Raw genomic sequence first — 20530 nt, forward strand, 5'->3', positions numbered from 1 at the left:
ATTGATTGCATGACAAGTTTTTAATACTCTGTGTTATTTTTATTTGTAATCGTTTAACCTTTATTAGAATTATGGCAATTGTATTACTATAATATTTGTATTTCTGTTGTACCTATATGTTACCTTTTACCTCCTTGTGTCTATTAACCTGATAAAATGTTATATTATGCTGCATGTACCTTTAACCTGTTAACCCTGAGCCAACCCGATGATACTAATATTTCTGGAATCTGTGGAATCTCATCTTGCTAATCGATATCTTGTTTGTGCAGATACGATAAGTAATAAGGGTATTTAAGCTGTGAGTTCTGTGCTAAGTGCGATAGCATTTTTTTTGCTCAGGGCTCATTTAGACGCTTCTTGTGAGACTTGTGTTTTGTTTCGGTAAAAATGGTTCGTATCGTCAGGTAGCTGAGTTTTTTCCCGTTAAGTGAGTATGGAACATTAATAGTTTCAGAAATGTTAAGAAGCCCTGAGACACAGTTTCGTGTTAAAACAGTCAACAGGTTCTTAACAAATAATCTGAGGGGAGTTTCTTGTTTGTTTCTTGTGATGTGTCATTTTGCAAAGCACTTTGAGCGGCATGTGTTATATGAGAAGTGCTATATAAATAAAGCTTCATTATTATCATTATATGTGTATATCATATGAATGTAGGGCTGTTTTTGATGTGGTTAAACATCTAGATAAATGGTGGAAAGACTAAAAATCAGTGTTTCTATTTGATACGTTAATGTGGTTGTAAGCAAATTAGAGCTTCTGGAGTCTAAGGGTATTTTCTCGATTTGTAGATATCTCCTTAAATCAACTTTTAAATGTATTTGTTAGAACATGGCACCCCATGTGTTACATATCAAAATGTTCAGGACAGTCTCTGGTATTGCTAGAAATGCAAGTCACTCCCCTTAGAGCACTGTGTGATGAGATAATTAGCTCTAAAGCTGAACATTAGACATCCGATTTTTGGAAATCTTCAAAACTGTGTGAAAACACAAATGTACTCATGGCATCCAATTTTTTGGGCGTTTTAGATTTGGTTTAAATGTGTCTGGTTCTGTACCTGGACTTCATGCCTGGTTTGACCTCCACCACTTTGTCGGAGACGTGAACGACTCGAATGTGAACTTCTCCGGCCTCCGTGTAGCAGTGCCTCTTCAGATAGTCGTTCACTCTGTTCTCCAGGTGGCTGCCAAGCTTCGTCTGAGGCAACCCTGCGAAGAGAGGAGGAAAGAAATCACTTCACTGATGCTTAAACATGCAGGGAGAAAACAAAGCTACAAAAAACCTGATTGGGAAGAGATCAAAGTATGTTTGTGTGTGTGTACTTGTGACATTCATTTGGTGATTAGTGACAGGATAATGTGCGACCGAGGTGTCATTTGAATTGGTTCAATGTGATACCTCCAAGCATTAAAATTGAAATCATGCTAAAATGGTTTAGAATAAAAGCATTAAACGCCTTTCTTGTTAAAAAAGTTCTATATTTACTCCTTTTTTTTATGAAACAGATTCTCTTAACACTAGAACCGCCAGAGGTCGCTGTATACCTAAAACCGCCAACGGGTCAAATGTACCAGCTATTGATTTTCAAGGTACAATGTTCTTTTATTTATCATACAGAACAGTGAGTTTTGATCGCACAGGGATGAAATGTATACCAATAGAAACTGTGGACTCTCAGCTTTGCATGTGATATAGTTTGTGCAGATAACATGAAGTATAAAATATCGCTACAAGTGCTGATTTAAACGCTTGGTGTTAGACTTGTGTTTTGTTTGGGTACAAATCCGTCTGTCTGTCTATCGGTCTGTGTCTGTCTGTCAGTCAGTCTGTCTGTCTATCTATCGATAAGGAACCGCAGTAGACAAAAGGCGTTGCTATAGCAACACGTCATGTTTACGCTGCATTTTCTATGAGGTAAATATTACCCGCTGGCGGATATAGGTATAAATGGATTTTTATGGCGATCTTTTCAATCTGACTTCATATTGACCATTATTAACAACAGTGGGTGCTGCATAACACACTTTCAGGAAAAGTCATGGACTGGGAGACTTCAATATTTTGTTGAAAAAAAGTTACATACAATCAAAAAACAGCTGCGGGTAAAATTGACCCGTTGGCGGTTCTAGTGTTAAAGCTCACCAGCAAATTAACTGTCATTATCACAGAATATAAAAAGCTGTTTTCCCGATAAAAGCATATTTCTAGCAGCCTCATACAAAAATGTCATTACCATGAGAAAAAAAATATGGGTCATTCTGAGATAATGATAAGAGATACATCATCTCGCTCCAAAAATAATAACAAGAAACTGATTGAATCAAATGTCTAAAAGATGGCCGTTTTATAGACCAGAACCACACTTACTTTTGGCCGAATACTTGTTCTCCTTCCTCGTCTTGTTTGTCTTCTTTAAGCAGCCGTCACATACAAAACTGTGAGGAAAAGCAGAGTTGAGTCAGGGAATTACATAAATAAAAAACATATTGAGCTAACTTCCCAATAGGGATGCTCCGATCGCCAATTTTGGGGCTGATCGCCGGAATCAGTATCGCCCGATACCGATCGCCGATCCTATCGAGTGGGCGGGGCCTATGGGGATCTTCCATTTAAAGTGATGTTTAAAACTCTCATTCACTGGAGCTTCCACAAACAACAACCATCATAATTATTACATTCAAATGAAGTACATTATTCAAGTTTACATTAACTTTGGAGAATAACACGGGAGAAATGAGCGGAAGCCTCTCTTTTCCTCTCTCCCCCTCTCTCTCTGGCCGTTTCTCAATCTCGAAGAAACTGGCTTCCAAGCCAATATTTCAAGGATGCTACGTCATCGAGTGCCGCCGAAGGACTGTTCCAATCTCCAGCATACTTGGAATTCCACAGAGGCCGCGTCCTTGGTTTGGGGGTAATTTCGAGGCTGCACATGGGTAGACTTCGCGTCCTTCAAATCCCCACAATGCTTTGCGCACGGACCAATTTCCCCAAATCTGTGGCGGAAAATGTAAGACGGGGCCTCTCATATGACGCACACCTGCACACTTGCTAGCCTGTTCCACTCTTCGTTTTCCGAATGCCAGGAAGGATTCTTGCCTAGCTTCTGAAGCAAGTGACTCTGAAGACATGTGCTACCAAGCAAGCATCCTCGCGATTGAGAAACGGCCTCTCTCTCCTGACAGCCTGTCAGTATCTCATGCAGCTCACTGATCCAGTAATGAGTGACCCGACAGTGAAGAATAAATATATGTATAACTAGTTTAGCTTGTTCCAGAGGTAGATCAAATAGCTAAGTGTGTTAGGTCTAACTCTTAGTGTGTGTTTCGCTCACCGGTCCGTCACAGCGGGTGGAGCTGCAGGATTTCTGCTTCACACACGTTGCATACCGCTATTTTACTGTCTTTTTTGGACACCTTAAAACACTGCCAGACCGGTGAAGCCATTTTGGCAAGCTTGATTTGCCGCGCACAGAGAAAAGTGTCATGTATTTGACGTCATGTTTATGTATCTTTATAGAGAGCACCGATCGAGTGAATATCGGCCGATAGCATCCCTACTTCCCAATAAACGTTGAGAACGACTGGAATAATGAAGTTGTTTCTCACCCCGAGGGCCAGATGGTTTCATGGTGCAGGACACAGATCTGATGCATCCGGCGGCCGCAGTCCAAACATTCAACCAACCTGAAAACAGAGACACAAAAATATAAATGAATTCAACTTTAATCTCTGAAAAATGTAGTTTGATCTTCTTTCCCAGATGCTAATATTTGAGGTTTGGCGAGACATTGACTTACAGTTCAGGGTCCAGTGTGTCGTTTTTCTTCTTCTCAAACTGTTCCTTGTTAATCGACCTGAAATCAATTAAGAGGGAGGATGAGAATATGTAGGATAATGAGGGGAAATTGACGATATACAACAAGAACAACTCAGGCTGCACAAGTAGTGTAAAGCTTAATTCATAACATTTGAATTCTACATTTTCAACATTCAAATTCATGGTATATCTATTCATTCATTCTGCTTAAAGACGGTATTTCTGCACGGATTAAGATAAGGTAAAATAATAAGTATTTGACCATTTCCAATAACTCTAGATAGCCGTGAAATACAAAAGTATTGACAAAATAAATGCAATATATAAAACGTTTTAAAGAAGTAGTTTGAAATGTAAATGGGAATAAGGAAATTATTTGTTTTATTATTAGAAATAGATGTATAGGCTTTCTTCAATTCCTATTGGTTGGCATTTGTCTTATATAAAAATTAGGGCCGGGACTCGATTAAAAAAATTAATCTAATTAATTAGAGGCTTTGTAATTAATTAATCGAAATTAATCGCATTTTTAATCACATATAAATATTTGACCTAAGAACAGTGAGAAGCCATTTTTTTCACATGGATTTTAGTATACCATTAGGCGCATTCACACCGCAGTACTTTTCCCACAAAGGTTCATGAGAACTTAGTTCATGAGAACTCTTTGAACCTGGGGGTGGATTAGGCAAATGAAGCCGCTGACGTCACTTCTTCTTCTTCTGCTTTGGGTTTACTGGCAGTCCGCAAACCACTTCACGGCGTATACTGCCGCCCAAAGTCCCCGGCCGGAAGTCCCCGGAGTTGGGGAAGGCTTCAGTAGAAGCTGCTGGGAGTCCCAGCAGCTTCTACTGAAGCCTTCCGAGTAAATCCCCAGAACGCCGACACCTCCTCATCTCCACCGCTCCCATGTTTTATTTTGTGTTGCCATAAGTTAGTCTCTCTGCGTTTCTGCGCTGGGCTAATGCTAATAATGCTAATGCGAGGATAATAAAATGGCGGCTTCACAAAACTTTTTGGGAGTTTTACGGGGCGTGGTTTGCAATCCGCCCAGCCAATCAGAAATATAGCTTTTTTCTCACAAGAGAGCCGCTCGAAAGTCCCTGCTCTCTAGCAGCTCTCTGCTCTCTAGCAGGGACTTTCGTGGGGGTAAAAAGGTTCTCATGAACTAATTTTAGTACCGGCTCTTTTTGGTGTGAACGCGATAAAAGAGGCTAACGTCCACACTAGCTTCCACGCTAGCTGCTATATGTTTTTGCATTGAGGTGATACTTGAGGCTTGATGTGCTGCGGTGATATGCGAATTCCTTTTTGCATAATTTGCACACAACCGTGCTCTTATCAACGCTTCCATCCGTCCGTTTTTTAAAACAACATTTCCCACTGTTGTTCACTGTGGTTTGTTGTTGTCTGAAGTCATGAACGTTAGTTGGTGCTCCAGTATAATCGGTACGCCTGAAACTCATCCAGTGAGAAACGTTCCGCGGTGCAAAAATAAGTGCGATTAAAATGCGTTAATTTTTTTAACGCGTTAATTTTTGTGTAATTAATTAATCTTAATTAACGCGTTAAAGTCCCGGCCCTAATTAAAATATATTCCCATCAGCAGAAACACGTGGGTTTGCTATCCTGGTACCAAAATGGTGGAATGCGCTCCCCATTGACATCAGGACAGCAGAAAGCTTCCACAAACTCATCTCTTTCGACTCCACTTCGAGCAATACAATTACTAACAAAGCACCCGTATACTAACAAAGCACTTATATACTAACAAAGCACTTATATACTAACAAAGCACTTATATACTAACAAAGCACTTATATACTAACAAAGCACTTATATACTAACTAAGCACTTATATACTAACAAAGCAATAAGACTAACAAAGCACTTATATACTAACCACTTGTATACTAACAAAGCACTCATATACTAACAAAGCACTTATATACTAACCACTTATATACTAACAAAGCACTCATATACTAACAAAGCACTTATATACTAACTAACCACTTGTATACTAACAAAGCACTCATATACTAACTAAGCACTTATATACTAACCACTTGTATACTAACAAAGCACTCATATACTAACAAAGCACTCATATACTAACAAAGCACTCATATACTAATAAAGCACTTATATACTAACCACTTGTATACTAACAAAGCACTTATATACTACCAAAGCACTCATATACTAATAAAGCACTTATAATAACAAAGCACTCATATACTAACTAAGCACTTATATACTAACTAAGCACTTATATACTAACAAAGCACTCATATACTAACAAAGCACTTATATACTAACTAACCACTTATATACTAACAAAGCACTTATATACTAACAAAGCACTTATATACTAACAAAGCACTCATATACTAACAAAGCACTTATAATAACAAAGCACTTATAATAACAAAGCACTCATATACTAACTAAGCACTTATATACTAACAAAGCTCTCATATACTAACTAAGCACTTATATACAAAGCACTTATAATAACAAAGCACTCTTATACTAACTAAGCACTTATATACTAACAAAGCACTAATATACTAACTAAGCACTTATATACTAACTAAGCACTTATATACTAACTAAGCACTTATATACTAACTAAGCACTTATATACTAACAAAGCACTTATAATAACAAAGCACTCTTATACTAACTAAGCACTTATATACTAACAAAGCACTTATATACTAACTAAGCACTCATATACTAACTAAGCACTTATATACTAACTAAGCACTTATATACTAACTAAGCACTCATATACTAACTAAGCACTCATATACTAACAAAGCACTTATATACTAACTGTTAGGGAATAATTCTGTCTTTACTTCTAAATATTTAACCTATTCTGTGTGTTGACATTTACGACCATCCCTGCTTCTAATCTCCCGTAAGGAATGTGATAATGGAGTCGTATGTTGATACTACCAGGTTTTATGGCCTGACCTGGCGGGCACAGGGGGGGTTTTACGACTGTGAGAACGCGGGCTTCTAAGCACCACGGATGTCAGAGACATCTCCATTGTTCCCAGGTGTTCACATACCTTCCCCCAATATGTGGGTTGACTCTCTGTAAACTAGTTAAAGGGTCTACCAAGATGCGAGGCTGATCTGATTTGACATGGCAACCCACCCGTGCAGTCAGAACCTTTGACTGTGTGACTTGTGATGTGAATTTCTCCGGCCGATGCTTGTATTAAAGTTCCGTGTTTGACATCAAAGCTCCAACTCTCCTCGTGTCTCTCTGAGTCCTGACTCTCCATTGCTGCAGAAGTTTCCCTTACACTAACAAAGCACTCATATACTAACAAAGCACTCATATACTAACTAAGCACTCATATACTAACTAAGCACTCATATACTAACCACTTATATACTAACTAAGCACTTATATACTAAAAAAGCACTCATATACTAACGGCCCGTCCACACAGCGGCGTGCGTTGACGCTTGCCGGCGGGCGTGTCTGACACTCGACCAACAACCAATCACATGAATCTCCCGCCCCTGACACACAAGCAGCGGTTTGATTGGATAGAGCTTGTACTGGCATATGATTCGATTGGCGAGGCGTCAAAAGTTGAACATTGCTCAACTTTTGCCGCGAGCAACGCCAGCAACGCTCCACGTCGCTTCCCACGATGCAGTTCGGCTAAAAGTGACGTCACCCCATTCAAAGTGAATGGGCAGAAGCGTTGGAAGCTTCAACGCACGCCGCTGTGTGGACGGGCCGTTACAAAGCACTCATATACTAACAAAGCACTTATATACTAACCACTTATATACTAACTAAGCACTTATATACTAACAAAGCACTTATATACTAACAAAGCACTCATATACTAACAAAGCACTTATATACTAACAAAGCACTGGCTTATCTAAAGCCTGTTGAGTAGCACTTGAAATGTTTTGGCTCTATGAAACCTGATGTACTTATATGATTCTGTTTTCTTCAAGTTTGTATCTTCTTGGTCGAATGCACTTATTGTAAGTCGCTTTGGAAAAAAAAGCGTCAGCTAAATGTAATGTAATATATGTAAGCATAATACAAAAATTCTATGCATATTTTTCATCTAGTTTATGGGTATTTCTGTTGAAATCACTGGCAAATTCTATTAATTAAAGAAAGTTAAGAATAACTCACTTAATACCATAAATACTTGTATTATTCAAATTCAAATTGAGGATTTAATTCAAGGATTAATTGGAAGATACAACAGTGGAAGCAAGTTAGATTTAAGACTTTTGAAAAATACCACACAGAACGAAATCTAAGACCAAATTTACGATAACGAAAAATACTAAGGGTCAAGGACTATTTCGCTTAAAAGTTTAAGGTAAAATAACTTATGTTTGTCACTCTGCATGTGGGATTGCACTGTCTTGATTAAGATTGTTCTGAATTTAAAACACATAAAAAACACATTCGACAGTATTGATCATCTCATCAGCCCACTAATTAATTGATTCACTAATACCTTAGTCATGTATTTGCTAAATACTGTGACAAAACACCAGTTAAGCAAATATATATATATTTCTATAGCATGACACAACATTAGCCGCGTTCACACCAAGTATTTTGCCGTACTTAGTTCCCAGAACTTAGTTCCCCTATGGAACTAAGAGCAGATCGCGTTCACACCGGAATAAGTTCCCTGAGGGAAGATTACGCAAATGAGCCGCTGACGTCACTTCGTCTTCTGCTTTGGGTTTACTGGCAGGCCGCAAACAACTTCACGGCGTATACTGCCACCCGAAGTCCCCGGCCGGAAGTCCCCAGCCGAAAGTCCCCGGAGTTGGGGACTGGCTTCCGAGTAAATTGCCATAAGTTAGTCTCTCTGCGTTTGTGTGCTGGGAGAATGCTAATGCTAATAATGCTAATGCGAGGATAATAAAATGGCGGCTCGACAAAACATTTCCGAGTTTTACGGGGCGTGGTTTGCAATTCGCCCAGCCAATCATAACTGGGGCACTTTTTTTCCCCCAAGAGAGTACCACCTCTCAGCAGGCACTAAAAATGGGGGTAAAAGTTCCCGGCACTAAGTACTCTTTTTGGTGTGAACGCGACATAAGGGGTACTAACGGAACTAAACGAGAGAAGTACGGGGGAAAGTACTCTGGTGTGAACGCGCCTATTGTAGCACTAATGCAAAGAAGTAGTATCTGTAAGGAGGAAGAAGGTGCCCCTCGGTATCATGGGACAAAGCGTTCTGTTATAAACTCTAATACTCACGTCTGAGGCTGGGTGGGATCGTCGCCGAGGGAAACCGTGTCCCCCTGGATCTCATTGAAGCATTTCTCACAGAAGTGGTACCTGTTAGCAATAAGCCCAAATGTTTTTGATCTACACCGTGTCCCGTAGCAATCAGTCAATCACAGACGGTGGGAGGGAGGGAGGGCATGGCAAAGGGAAGGATGCCACAACAGGAAGTGGGAGCGCAGGACAGCAGGAAGTCGTCATCAAAAACAGCCAGATTTTTGAGAGGGTGAGGAGGGAGTGTATGGTTGTTCAAGGCAAAAGCAAGCCAATGTTGACACCACAGCCATGGAGAGGTAGGACACACACACACACACACACACACACACACACACACACACACACACACACACACACACACACACACACACACACACACACACACACACACACACAGGAGGAATGAAGCACACAGCAGAAAGCCGAGGAGCAAAGATTAGCAATTTGGACATGAGACGGATGAACAGCAACAAAAAGCAGCTAAACAGGAACTAAACGTTAGCAGCATTAGCTAAACACAGAAGGGGCTAAACGTTAGCAGCATTAGCTAAACACAGAACGAGGTAATTGTAGCAGCATTAGCTAACACAGCAGGGAGGCAGGTATGCAGACACTAGACAGGTGTGAACAGGTGAATAAAGACAGCTGCTGTTCACTCATTCAAGCATTTTAACGTTGGTCCTTTCACATTCAACTCATAAACGTGTACAAAACTTGACGGGATGATAAAAAATAACGTTGAAAGAGTGTTAAAAATAACTCAAGGGACGGATTTAAAATAGTTTTCCTCTTACCCGGTAGTGATGTTTATCAATCGAGATAGTTTTGGTGTGATTCGTCGACTGCTGCAATAATAAAATATTGATTTGAGATAAGGTTTTTCGGCCTCCCAGAGGTAAATGAACATGATGGCCTGTTATAACGTTGTATAACCGGCTACAGGTGGGCTTAGGTAAGGCCTGAAGGGAAGGTGACTCGTGGCTTTTCTGCCGTGTCATTACCGTTTATATCCATACGAGCAATGTCTGTGTAATTCAATTGTTGCGAAGCTTTATTTTAATTATAATAAAGAACCACGTGCAAAGTGCCTTCTAGTTCATTTATCTTTAAGAGACGAGACTCAGCAACTCACACCAAAAATATCTAAATTGATCAAACGAACTACAAGTAAGACCAAAAAGAAAAGGTGTGTTTTTTATTTTTATTTTAGGTGCTGTCCCTTTAAGACTTTTGCCTTATTCCTACGATACAAATTCCATTCACTGTGCACTAAGTGAGTTCAAATTCAACTTTTTCAAACATTCTGTGCTGAGGTGTTGTTTATAGATTAGCTTTAAGACACCAAGAACAACTTAAGGAATGTGAGAAGAGAGGACCCATTGTTAAAATGCCATTAGGCACCACATGGAGGTCTAAAAACAGGCAAACATGAAGTGAAGGGAAGCGTTCGGGGACACAGAGTTAATCCGATGAACACCCAATGCATCTCTCATATCATTATCATTTCCTCTTTTATTCAAACATGCTTCCATATTAGCCGTTTCCACCCTTCATTACGTTGCCTTTCATACCTGTTCTGGTAGCTGAAGTAAGCAGCGTCTCTGGGAATAGTGCACAGCTGCTTTCCGTAGCAGCAAAGTGTCTGAGGGGAGAACTCCAGCTGAGGGACAGAAACAAAACAAAACAGGATAAATAAATTGTTAATCTCTTGAACATTAACACTTTTAACTTACAGCCACCTCAGCTCAATTGGCAACACACACAATATGAAAAAGACAAGGTTTTACGTCAAACTTAAGCACTTTTTCAACCATTTTCGAGGTGCATTTCCAAGCTTTTTCATAACCTCACAGCTCTTGTATATTACATATTCATATACAGTGCATACACCAATTGGCCACTTTATAAAAAGGGACAGTTGTACAATATAGTATTCTATAATAATAATTGCTTTATTAAAACACATGTGTCAAACTCAAGGCCCGGGGGCCAAATCAGGCCCATGGTGGATTTAATTTCGGCCCGCAGGATCATTTCTAATCACTATTAGATCTGGCCCGCCGGTATATTGCACGCACACCTTCACTCCATCCTGAGGGTCTCCTCCGCTCAGAGCCTGAGCCCAAACATTGATGACCTTGCACCCAAGATGAGATGCCAAGTATCTGAGCTAGCATCACAGAGCAGCACACTGAGTTCAATGGATGTTTCCTTCTGCACTTTCTCTCTCAGGACAACAGGGCATGTTTGGTTTTCTCTTTGAGGGGAATAGTTTTGTTGAAGCTGTTGTTGGCCTGTGGGAAAATGTAATCATAAGAAATGACTCTGGAAAAGCTGCAGATAGAGCCATAAGAAATGAATGCAACTGATTATTTAATGTTTAATGTTGTTTTTATAGGCAATCATTGAAGCTTTGTTAGTTCCAGGTTTAATATGTGCAATAAGTTCATTTCAATAAGTTCTGCAATAAACATTGAACCAGTCCGGCCCTCGACGAGTACCCATTTTTTAATTTTGGCCCACTGTGTATTTGAGTTTGACCCCCCTGCTCTAGAGGATCAACAGAAAAAAGAATCCGCAACTCTTTTGATAATCTATCAGTTGGAAAGTTAAACATATTTGTGCAAAAATGGAGATAAATGTGGAGATTTCCTGCTTATCATATTTAACTGACACATTTTAAGGCTTTTTACTGACAGAACAAGACATTTAAAGCGATCACCTTGTTCTTAGTGAACTTGGATGAACACTTCTCACTATTTTGAACTTCAGATAAAGTTTGAGTACGTTGAAAGACGGTTTTATTTAGATTGAGCTGCAACGGTTAGTCGGCTAATTCATTAGTTGATCAACAGAAAAATAAATCGGCAACTTTTCTGATAAACTATGAGTTATGAAGCTTAACATATTTGTGCAAAAATGACAGTTTTATGGAGATAAATGTGGAGATTTCCTACTTATCTTTGTTCTATATCATACTTAACTGACGTCCGTATTGACAAAACAAGACATTTAAAGCCATAATGTTGGTCTTTGTGAACTGGGATGAACTCTTTTCACAATTTTTATACATTTTATAGACAAATTAATTGATTAAAATGTTCGGCAGATGAATCCATTTTGAAGCTAAATCTTGGTAGTTTATCCTGATGCTCGGCATGTAATCTTCCCTCGAGGTGAACAGAAATTCCTGTGAGTTATTTACGCTGAGAATGTGTGTGTGTGTGTCAGAAATTGACTCCCAATCGTTCACGTCTGAAAGTGGAAGCAGCGAAGTGTGTTCGATGCTAAATTTGGCTTTTGGCATTCCAACGCCATATCACATTTCAGCTCTTATTAGACTTTGCTATTCTTGGTTTTAGCAGACAAATAACAAAAGTGATTGGCCTTTAATAATGAGAGGTTAGCTGAAAGGTTACTCCTGACAATGAGACAAAGCAAAGTAGCCAAATGACCCCAGAAGTGTTTTTTTTGCTAAACCTCTCTAAAAAGGTCAAATTTCACTTGTTTTGCATCAATCTTGATACAGGGTACTTATTATATGTTATAGTTTGGATTCCTAAAGCTTTTAATCTACTATCCCATCATTCAAGGGTGGTTTTCACTATAAGTAATGTGTTTTTTTTGGACGGACACTATAATTTACATTGTTTTACTATGTTCAATCTGAATTTACTTTAAAATAAAAAACATCTATATTGATTCTGACTTTTCTACATCCAACTCACAGGTTTATCCTTGCTTTGAGAAAAAAGATTATTAATTTACCCCTTTTAGAAGTGAAGATATAGTCATTTGTTCTGGGAATGTCATTTTCGAGCCTGAGGCCTGAACTGGTTAACTCCAATTTCCATACTTTCTCCTTGATTTGTATAATTACTGCGCCTCCCTAACACACATTTCCCTCCAGTCCTCCCTCCTTCTCTCCCGCCTCACCTTCCTCCCGCAGCAGTATCCGAGGCTCTGCATCACCGGGTCGATCTCCTGCTCGAACACCTCGGCCAGCTTGGAGCAGTACTTGTAGACTCGAGATGTTTTGCGGTTGTAGAGCCAGGCGTTGTTGAACATCACCCAGATGTCGTCTACGTACTGCCACGGCTCCTGGTACTGACCTGCGACACAAAAACAAAAGATCATGTCAGAGAAAACACTTATTTTTTAACACAGCATTAAATTATATTTTAAATTATATTTTAACTCCATATCACTTCACCAAATGTATCCACAATTTGATTTATCTTTTCATATTTGATGTCTATTTTGTTTCCAGTAAGTACTAACCTGTATCCAGTTTCCGCTTGATAGTAGATAAGTCCATGGGATTCTTCACAATATCAAAGTAGTCCTGCAAGACACAACAAAGTGCCATGTGATTAAATTGAACACACCACACCACAACACACACACACACACACACACACACACACACACACACACACACACACACACACACACACACACACACACACACACACACACACACACACACACACACACACACACACACACAACACACACACACACACACACACACACACACACACACACACACACACACACACACACACACACACACACACACACACACACACACACACACACACACACACACACACACACACACACACACACACACACACACACACACACACACACACACACACACACACACACACACCACACACACACACACACACACACACACACACACACACACACACACACACACACACACACACACACACACACACACACACACACACACACACAGGACCTAGAAGATTACTTTTTTGAGATTTGTTAGAGTGAGGTCCTGTAACTTGGCGCAGTTCTTTATAACTATGTAATCAGTCAATGTACAATTGAATTTCAACATGCGGTGAAAGACAAGTTATAAAGATGTTTGTCAATTACAGTTCCAGGGTATGTGCAGGAATCCTGAAGTTGAATGTAATACATTTTAAGACCTTTTTTAAGACCCTTTCCATACATTTTAAGACCTCATCGCCACTTGGAGTTCTAACCGGTTACCTTGGCGACACACTTTACCTCACATTCACTATATTCAGTATTGATTGTCCTTCCTCCTTATCTTCCAACCATTTGGACGCAGACTTGCATTTCCCCATAACGATGTTGCTTAGCAACCGGCGTAAACGGACCTTTCGTGCGCTATCAAGCAGTGAGCGTGCGATGTCCTGTTCAGATGACGTCAAACCCAACGGGATGCCATCAATAAACTACACAGAATCACTACACACCTACGCAATGATTACATTCAGGCACACTGTAGAACACAACCTCTTTGGACCATTTATATACTTATTGGAAACAAGCTACAAAATGTAATACCTTGGAAAATGCCATTTAATACTTTTTAATAGCTTTCATTTTCGCTACATTGATTGATCAACTTGTAATACTTTTTAAGACCCCGCGGACACCCTGTAAAACAACTAAGCACGTGAGCAGCAGACCACACATGCACAGGGACAGAGCAGTTTATACACAAGGAATATAATTAATCTGAGGTCCAGCAAGGGATACGTACAGGTATGCAGAGCAGCAGAGGGTCCACAGGCATCCTGAAGGGCAGAGACTCTGGATCCTGTCGGTACAGAGACTCCAGCGTCGGCATCAGAGCCTGGCGGAGCTCCTCTGGCTTAAAGACTGGAGGTAAGAGAGATTAGGAGAAGAATTAGATTAAAGAGAAATCAGAAAACGTTTCCCTGCTTCGCTTCCCCCTCTTAAAACCTACTTATTTATATATAAATAGTTATCACTGCAATAAACCGTATTTGATTTGATCTTAATGTACATTATTTAATATTCTGTTCTTGTACATATCATATTCTATTTACATGTATCTTTTTGCACTATTTTATGTTTTTGTATTTTATGATATATGTTATATATGTGGGAGAAGCTCAGGTCAGAAGATTTTCACTACCATTCAGGGGTAGACATTAAGGGTAAAAAGCCACTGGCCCTCCGAGCCGGTGGAATTGTATTGTCACTGGCCCCACCATTGTAACCACTGGCATTCGTCCAAAAAAAATCGACTTATAATGAAGAAAATTAACACATTTGTTGCAATAGTAATTTATGCACTAACTACATTACTACTGTGAGGGATTAATTTTGTCTTTACTTAAGATTTCTGACCTTTCGGCCTGTTGACGTTTACGAAGAAGCCGACGTCTGTTATCTGTCTTAAGGAATGGGAAGTTTCACCTATTACTGACAGTATGAGTTTTATGACCGGTCAACTCTCGGTCACAAGAGCCATAAAGTCAAGTAAGTAATTCAGTACCTCCAGGTGGTCACTACACCTTCCCCCAATATGTGAGTTGACTGAGTGAAGCGAATTAAAGGTCTGCCAAGATGAGAAGGGATTCAGAATTGACATGGCAACCCACCGGTGCAGTCAGAACTTTCTGCTGCTGTGATTTGTGATATGAATTCTCCGGCCGACGCTTGCAATAAACTGCCAGTGTTTGACATCAGAACTCCTGCTCGTCCCGTGTGTCTCTGAGTCCTGACTCTCCATTGCTACAGAAGTTTCCCTACAACATTTGAACAATCAGTTCTTCCTCATTTTCCTCAATTGTTCATATTTGGTTTATTAAAATAATGATATTGTGGTCATTGTTAAAAAATGTCTGCTATTATTATGAGTATTATTATTTGTATAATGCACTTTCTGCCTTCCTGTCATCAGGAGTTAGAAATGTAATGGCTATATTAGATTAGATCCTTCATTATCCTAAACTGCTGGGACATTTCCCTATAGCCAATAACTTTATATTGTCTACTCTTCACTTACTTGTCAGCATAGGTCGGCATTGATGTACAGAGCCGACAGAAGACCTTGTTTATATTGGCATCATATTGAGAGGTGCAGTGACGTGTCCTAAAACCAGGAAGTAAGCTGCTGGTTCCCTCGACAAAAGAGCAATGGGATTTCTCCACAGGGTTTTGGAAAATAGCTGGAAATAAGGTCTGTGGAAAACAAACCTGTTTGATAAATGCACGTTTTGTTCAGCCGGATAATCTCCACATGTCTCCTACTTTTATAATTTTCTAATCATAAATCTAAACGATAGATTATAAAAGGGTTTTAGGACGCGTCACTGCACCACTAGAAGCCAACTCCATCGATCAAGCTGAAACTTTCTCTCCCTCTTCTTCTCATGCTCCCTGTCACTCTCCTTTAACTCCTCCGGTGACTTTCTTTTATTTGAAGATTGTTTTTTGCCCGGCGCTTGTCCGGTTACCGCTGGTATTAAAAACATTTTGGCGAATGGTTAGGTGGCGCGATAGTCTGTAGTGAAGGAGCGCACTCCCGCTCACGGGAGCCTGCTCACGCTGTGCTCCGCAGCAAACAGCTGTTTGCTTTTCACCCAACAACGACAAGCGACTCACGAAACGCTATGTTGTAGCGTTAATTAACGAAACAATTTAACAAAATTGCTAGTTAAAATACCAATACCACAGGAAAAAAAAAATTTTAAACAATATTTTTAGTGGCCCGAGCGGGCAAGTGGAAAGTACGTTATGCTGCCCGGGGTGTCTAAATAGTGCTTCCGGGCCAGCGGGCCATTTATAATGTCGAGCCCTGCCATTTCTACACTGTAGCTCAGGGCAACACATATCGAAGCCTGTACAACAGCGCTATTCAATTAGTTTGGAATGGGGCCGGTTGATGAAAATGATCCAAAGCAAGGCGCCGGGAAAAAGATGGCTTGAGATATGAGCAATCATATTAAGAGCTTCAGATACAGTAAATACTACAACAGCATAGTGGAGTGCATGTATTGTGTTTAAGTAAATCAAACAACATAGCCCCAAGGCCTTTAGAGATCTAAATGGCAAGTTCAGAACTCAGTAGGCCTACATGTGAAGCTAATTTAACCATCAACATCATTTCATTTGATTTAATTTAGGTGAAATGATCTAATCATTCACGCAGAGATGCAATACATGACAGTTTGTCACTACAGTAGCTATTAGGTGGGTTGTCACTACAGTAGCTAGTAGGTGGGTTGTCTCTACAGTAGCTAGTAGGTGGGTTGTCACTACAGTAGCTAGTAGGTGGGTTGTCTCTACAGTAGCTAGTAGGTGGGTTGTCACTACAGGAGCTAGTAGGTGGGTTGTCACTACAGTAGCTAGTAGGTGGGTTGTCTCTACAGTAGCTAGTAGGTGGGTTGTCTCTACAGTAGCTAGTAGGTGGGTTGTCACTACAGTAGCTAGTAGGTGGGTTGTCACTACAGTAGCTAGTAGGTGGGTTGTCACTACAGGAGCTAGTAGGTGGGTTGTCTCTACAGTAGCTAGTAGTTGAGTTGTCTCTACAGTAGCTAGTAGGTGGGTTGTCACTACAGTAGCTAGTAGGTGGGTTGTCACTACAGGAGCTAGTAGGTGAGTTGTCACTACAGTAGCTAGTAGGTGGGTTGTCACTACAGTAGCTAGTAGGTGGGTTGTCACTACAGTAGCTAGTAGGTGAGTTGTCACTACAGTAGCTAGTAGGTGGGTTGTCACTACAGTAGCTAGTAGGTGGGTTGTCTCTACAGTAGCTAGTAGTTGAGTTGTCTCTACAGTAGCTAGTAGGTGGGTTGTCACTACAGTAGCTAGTAGGTGGGTTGTCACTACAGGAGCTAGTAGGTGAGTTGTCACTACAGTAGCTAGTAGGTGGGTTGTCACTACAGTACCTAGTAGGTGGGTTGTCTCTACAGGAGCTAGTAGGTGGGTTGTCACTACAGGAGCTAGTAGGTGGGTTGTCTCTACAGTAGCTAGTAGGTGGGTTGTCACTACAGTACCTAGTAGGTGGGTTGTCTCTACAGGAGCTAGTAGGTGGGTTGTCACTACAGGAGCTAGTAGGTGGGTTGTCTCTACAGTAGCTAGTAGGTGGGTTGTCGCTACAGTAGCTAGTAGGTGGGTTGTCTCTACAGTAGCTAGTAGGTGGGTTGTCACTACAGGAGCTAGTAGGTGGGTTGTCTCTACAGGAGCTAGTAGGTGGGTTGTCACTACAGGAGCTAGTAGGTGGGTTGTCTCTACAGTAGCTAGTAGGTGGGTTGTCACTACAGTACCTAGTAGGTGGGTTGTCTCTACAGGAGCTAGTAGGTGGGTTGTCACTACAGTAGCTAGTAGGTGGGTTGTCTCTACAGTAGCTAGTAGGTGGGTTGTCACTACAGTAGCTAGTAGGTGGGTTGTCACTACAGTAGCTAGTAGGTGGGTTGTCACTACAGTAGCTAGTAGGTGGGTTGTCTCTACAGTAGCTAGTAGGTGGGTTGTCACTACAGTAGCTAGTAGGTGGGTTGTCTCTACAGTAGCTAGTAGGTGGGTTGTCTCTACAGTAGCTAGTAGGTGGGTTGTCACTACAGTAGCTAGTAGGTGGGTTGTCACTACAGTAGCTAGTAGGTGGGTTGTCACTACAGTAGCTAGTAGGTGGGTTGTCTCTACAGTAGCTAGTAGGTGGGTTGTCTCTACAGTAGCTAGTAGGTGGGTTGTCACTACAGTAGCTAGTAGGTGGGTTGTCACTACAGTAGCTAGTGGGTGGGTTGTCACTACAGTAGCTAGTGGGTGGGTTGTCACTACAGTAGCTAGTAGGTGGGTTGTCTCTACAGTAACTAGTAGGTGAGTTGTCTCTACCGTAGCTAGTAGGTGGGTTGTCTCTACAGTAGCTAGTAGGTGGGTTGTCACTACAGTAGCTAGTAGGTGGGTTGTCACTACAGTAGCTAGTAGGTGGGTTGTCTCTACAGTAGCTAGTAGGTGAGTTGTCTCTACAGTAGCTAGTAGGTGGGTTGTCACTACCGTAGCTAGTAGGTGGGTTGTCACTACAGTAGCTAGTAGGTGAGTTGTCACTACAGTAGCTAGTAGGTGGGTTGTCACTACAGGAGTAGTAGTAGGTGGGTTGTCACTACAGTAGCTAGTAGGTGGGTTGTCACTACAGTAGCTAGTAGGTGGGTTGTCACTACAGGAGCTAGTAGGTGGGTTGTCACTACAGTAGCTAGTAGGTGGGTTGTCACTACAGTACCTAGTAGGTGGGTTGTCACTACAGTAGCTAGTAGGTGGGTTGTCTCTACAGTAGCTAGTAGGTGGGTTGTCACTACAGTAGCTAGTAGGTGGGTTGTCACTACAGGAGCTAGTAGGTGGGTTGTCACTACAGTAGCTAGTAGGTGGGTTGTCACTACAGTAGCTAGTAGGTGGGTTGTCACTACAGTAGCTAGTAGGTGGGTTGTCACTACAGGAGCTAGTTGGTGGGTTGTCACTACAGTAGCTAGTAGGTGGGTTGTCACTACAGGAGCTAGTTGGTGGGTTGTCACTACAGTAGCTAGTAGGTGGGTTGTCACTACAGTAGCTAGTTGGTGGGTTGTCACTACAGGAGCTAGTAGGTGGGTTGTCACTACAGGAGCTAGTTGGTGGGTTGTCACTACAGTAGCTAGTAGGTGGGTTGTCACTACAGGAGCTAGTTGGTGGGTTGTCACTACAGTAGCTAGTAGGTGGGTTGTCACTACAGTAGCTAGTAGGTGAGTTGTCACTACAGTAGCTAGCAGGTGGGTTGTCACTACAGTAGCTAGTAGGTGGGTTGTCACTACAGTAGCTAGTAGGTGGGTTGTCACTACAGGAGCTAGTAGGTGGGTTGTCACTACAGTAGCTAGTAGGTGGGTTGTCTCTACAGTAGCTAGTAGTGGGTTGTCACTACAGTAGCTAGTAGGTGGGTTGTCACTACAGTAGCTAGTAGGTGGGTTGTCACTACGTAGCTAGTAGGTGAGTTGTCACTACAGTAAGCTAGTAGGTGGGTTGTCACTACAGTAGCTAGTAGGTGGGTTGTCACTACAGTAGCTAGTAGGTGGGTTGTCACTACAGGAGCTAGTAGGTGGGTTGTCACTACAGTAGCTAGTAGGTGGGTTGTCACTACAGTAGCTAGTAGGTGGGTTGTCTCTACAGTAGCTAGTAGGTGGGTTGTCACTATAGTACCTAGTAGGTGGGTTGTCACTACAGTAGCTAGTAGGTGGGTTGTCTCTACAGTAGCTAGTAGGTGGGTTGTCACTACAGTAGCTAGTAGGTGGGTTGTCACTACAGTAGCTAGTAGGTGGGTTGTCACTACAGTAGCTAGTAGGTGGGTTGTCACTACAGTAGCTAGTAGGTGGGTTGTCACTATAGTACCTAGTAGGGTGGGTTGTCACTACAGTAGCTAGTAGGTGGGTTGTCACTACAGTAGCTAGTAGGTGGGTTGTCACTACAGTAGCTAGTAGGTGGGTTGTCACTATAGTACCTAGTAGGTGGGTTGTCACTACAGTAGCTAGTAGGTGGGTTGTCACTACAGTAGCTAGTAGGTGGGTTGTCACTATAGTACCTAGTAGGTGGGTTGTCACTACAGTAGCTAGTAGGTGGGTTGTCACTACAGTA

The 20530-nt window shown here is 41.3% G+C and overlaps 1 protein-coding gene across 1 annotated transcript in view; it reads right to left on the reverse strand.

Annotated features, from left to right (window-relative positions):
- ep300a (E1A binding protein p300 a) overlaps positions 1-20530 on the reverse strand; it is a gene marked incomplete at its 5' end in the record, with an annotated part of 39052 nt that overhangs the window by 10078 nt on the left and 8444 nt on the right. The window contains 9 exon segments of the mRNA XM_034201029.1: positions 1061-1211; positions 2371-2438; positions 3609-3686; positions 3800-3856; positions 9098-9208; positions 10693-10781; positions 13058-13233; positions 13403-13466; positions 14673-14791. Coding sequence (XP_034056920.1) covers positions 1061-1211; positions 2371-2438; positions 3609-3686; positions 3800-3856; positions 9098-9208; positions 10693-10781; positions 13058-13233; positions 13403-13466; positions 14673-14791 — 913 coding nt within the window.

This window comes from Gymnodraco acuticeps, unplaced genomic scaffold, assembly GCF_902827175.1.
Source record: "Gymnodraco acuticeps unplaced genomic scaffold, fGymAcu1.1, whole genome shotgun sequence".
Classification (NCBI taxonomy): domain Eukaryota; kingdom Metazoa; phylum Chordata; class Actinopteri; order Perciformes; family Bathydraconidae; genus Gymnodraco; species Gymnodraco acuticeps.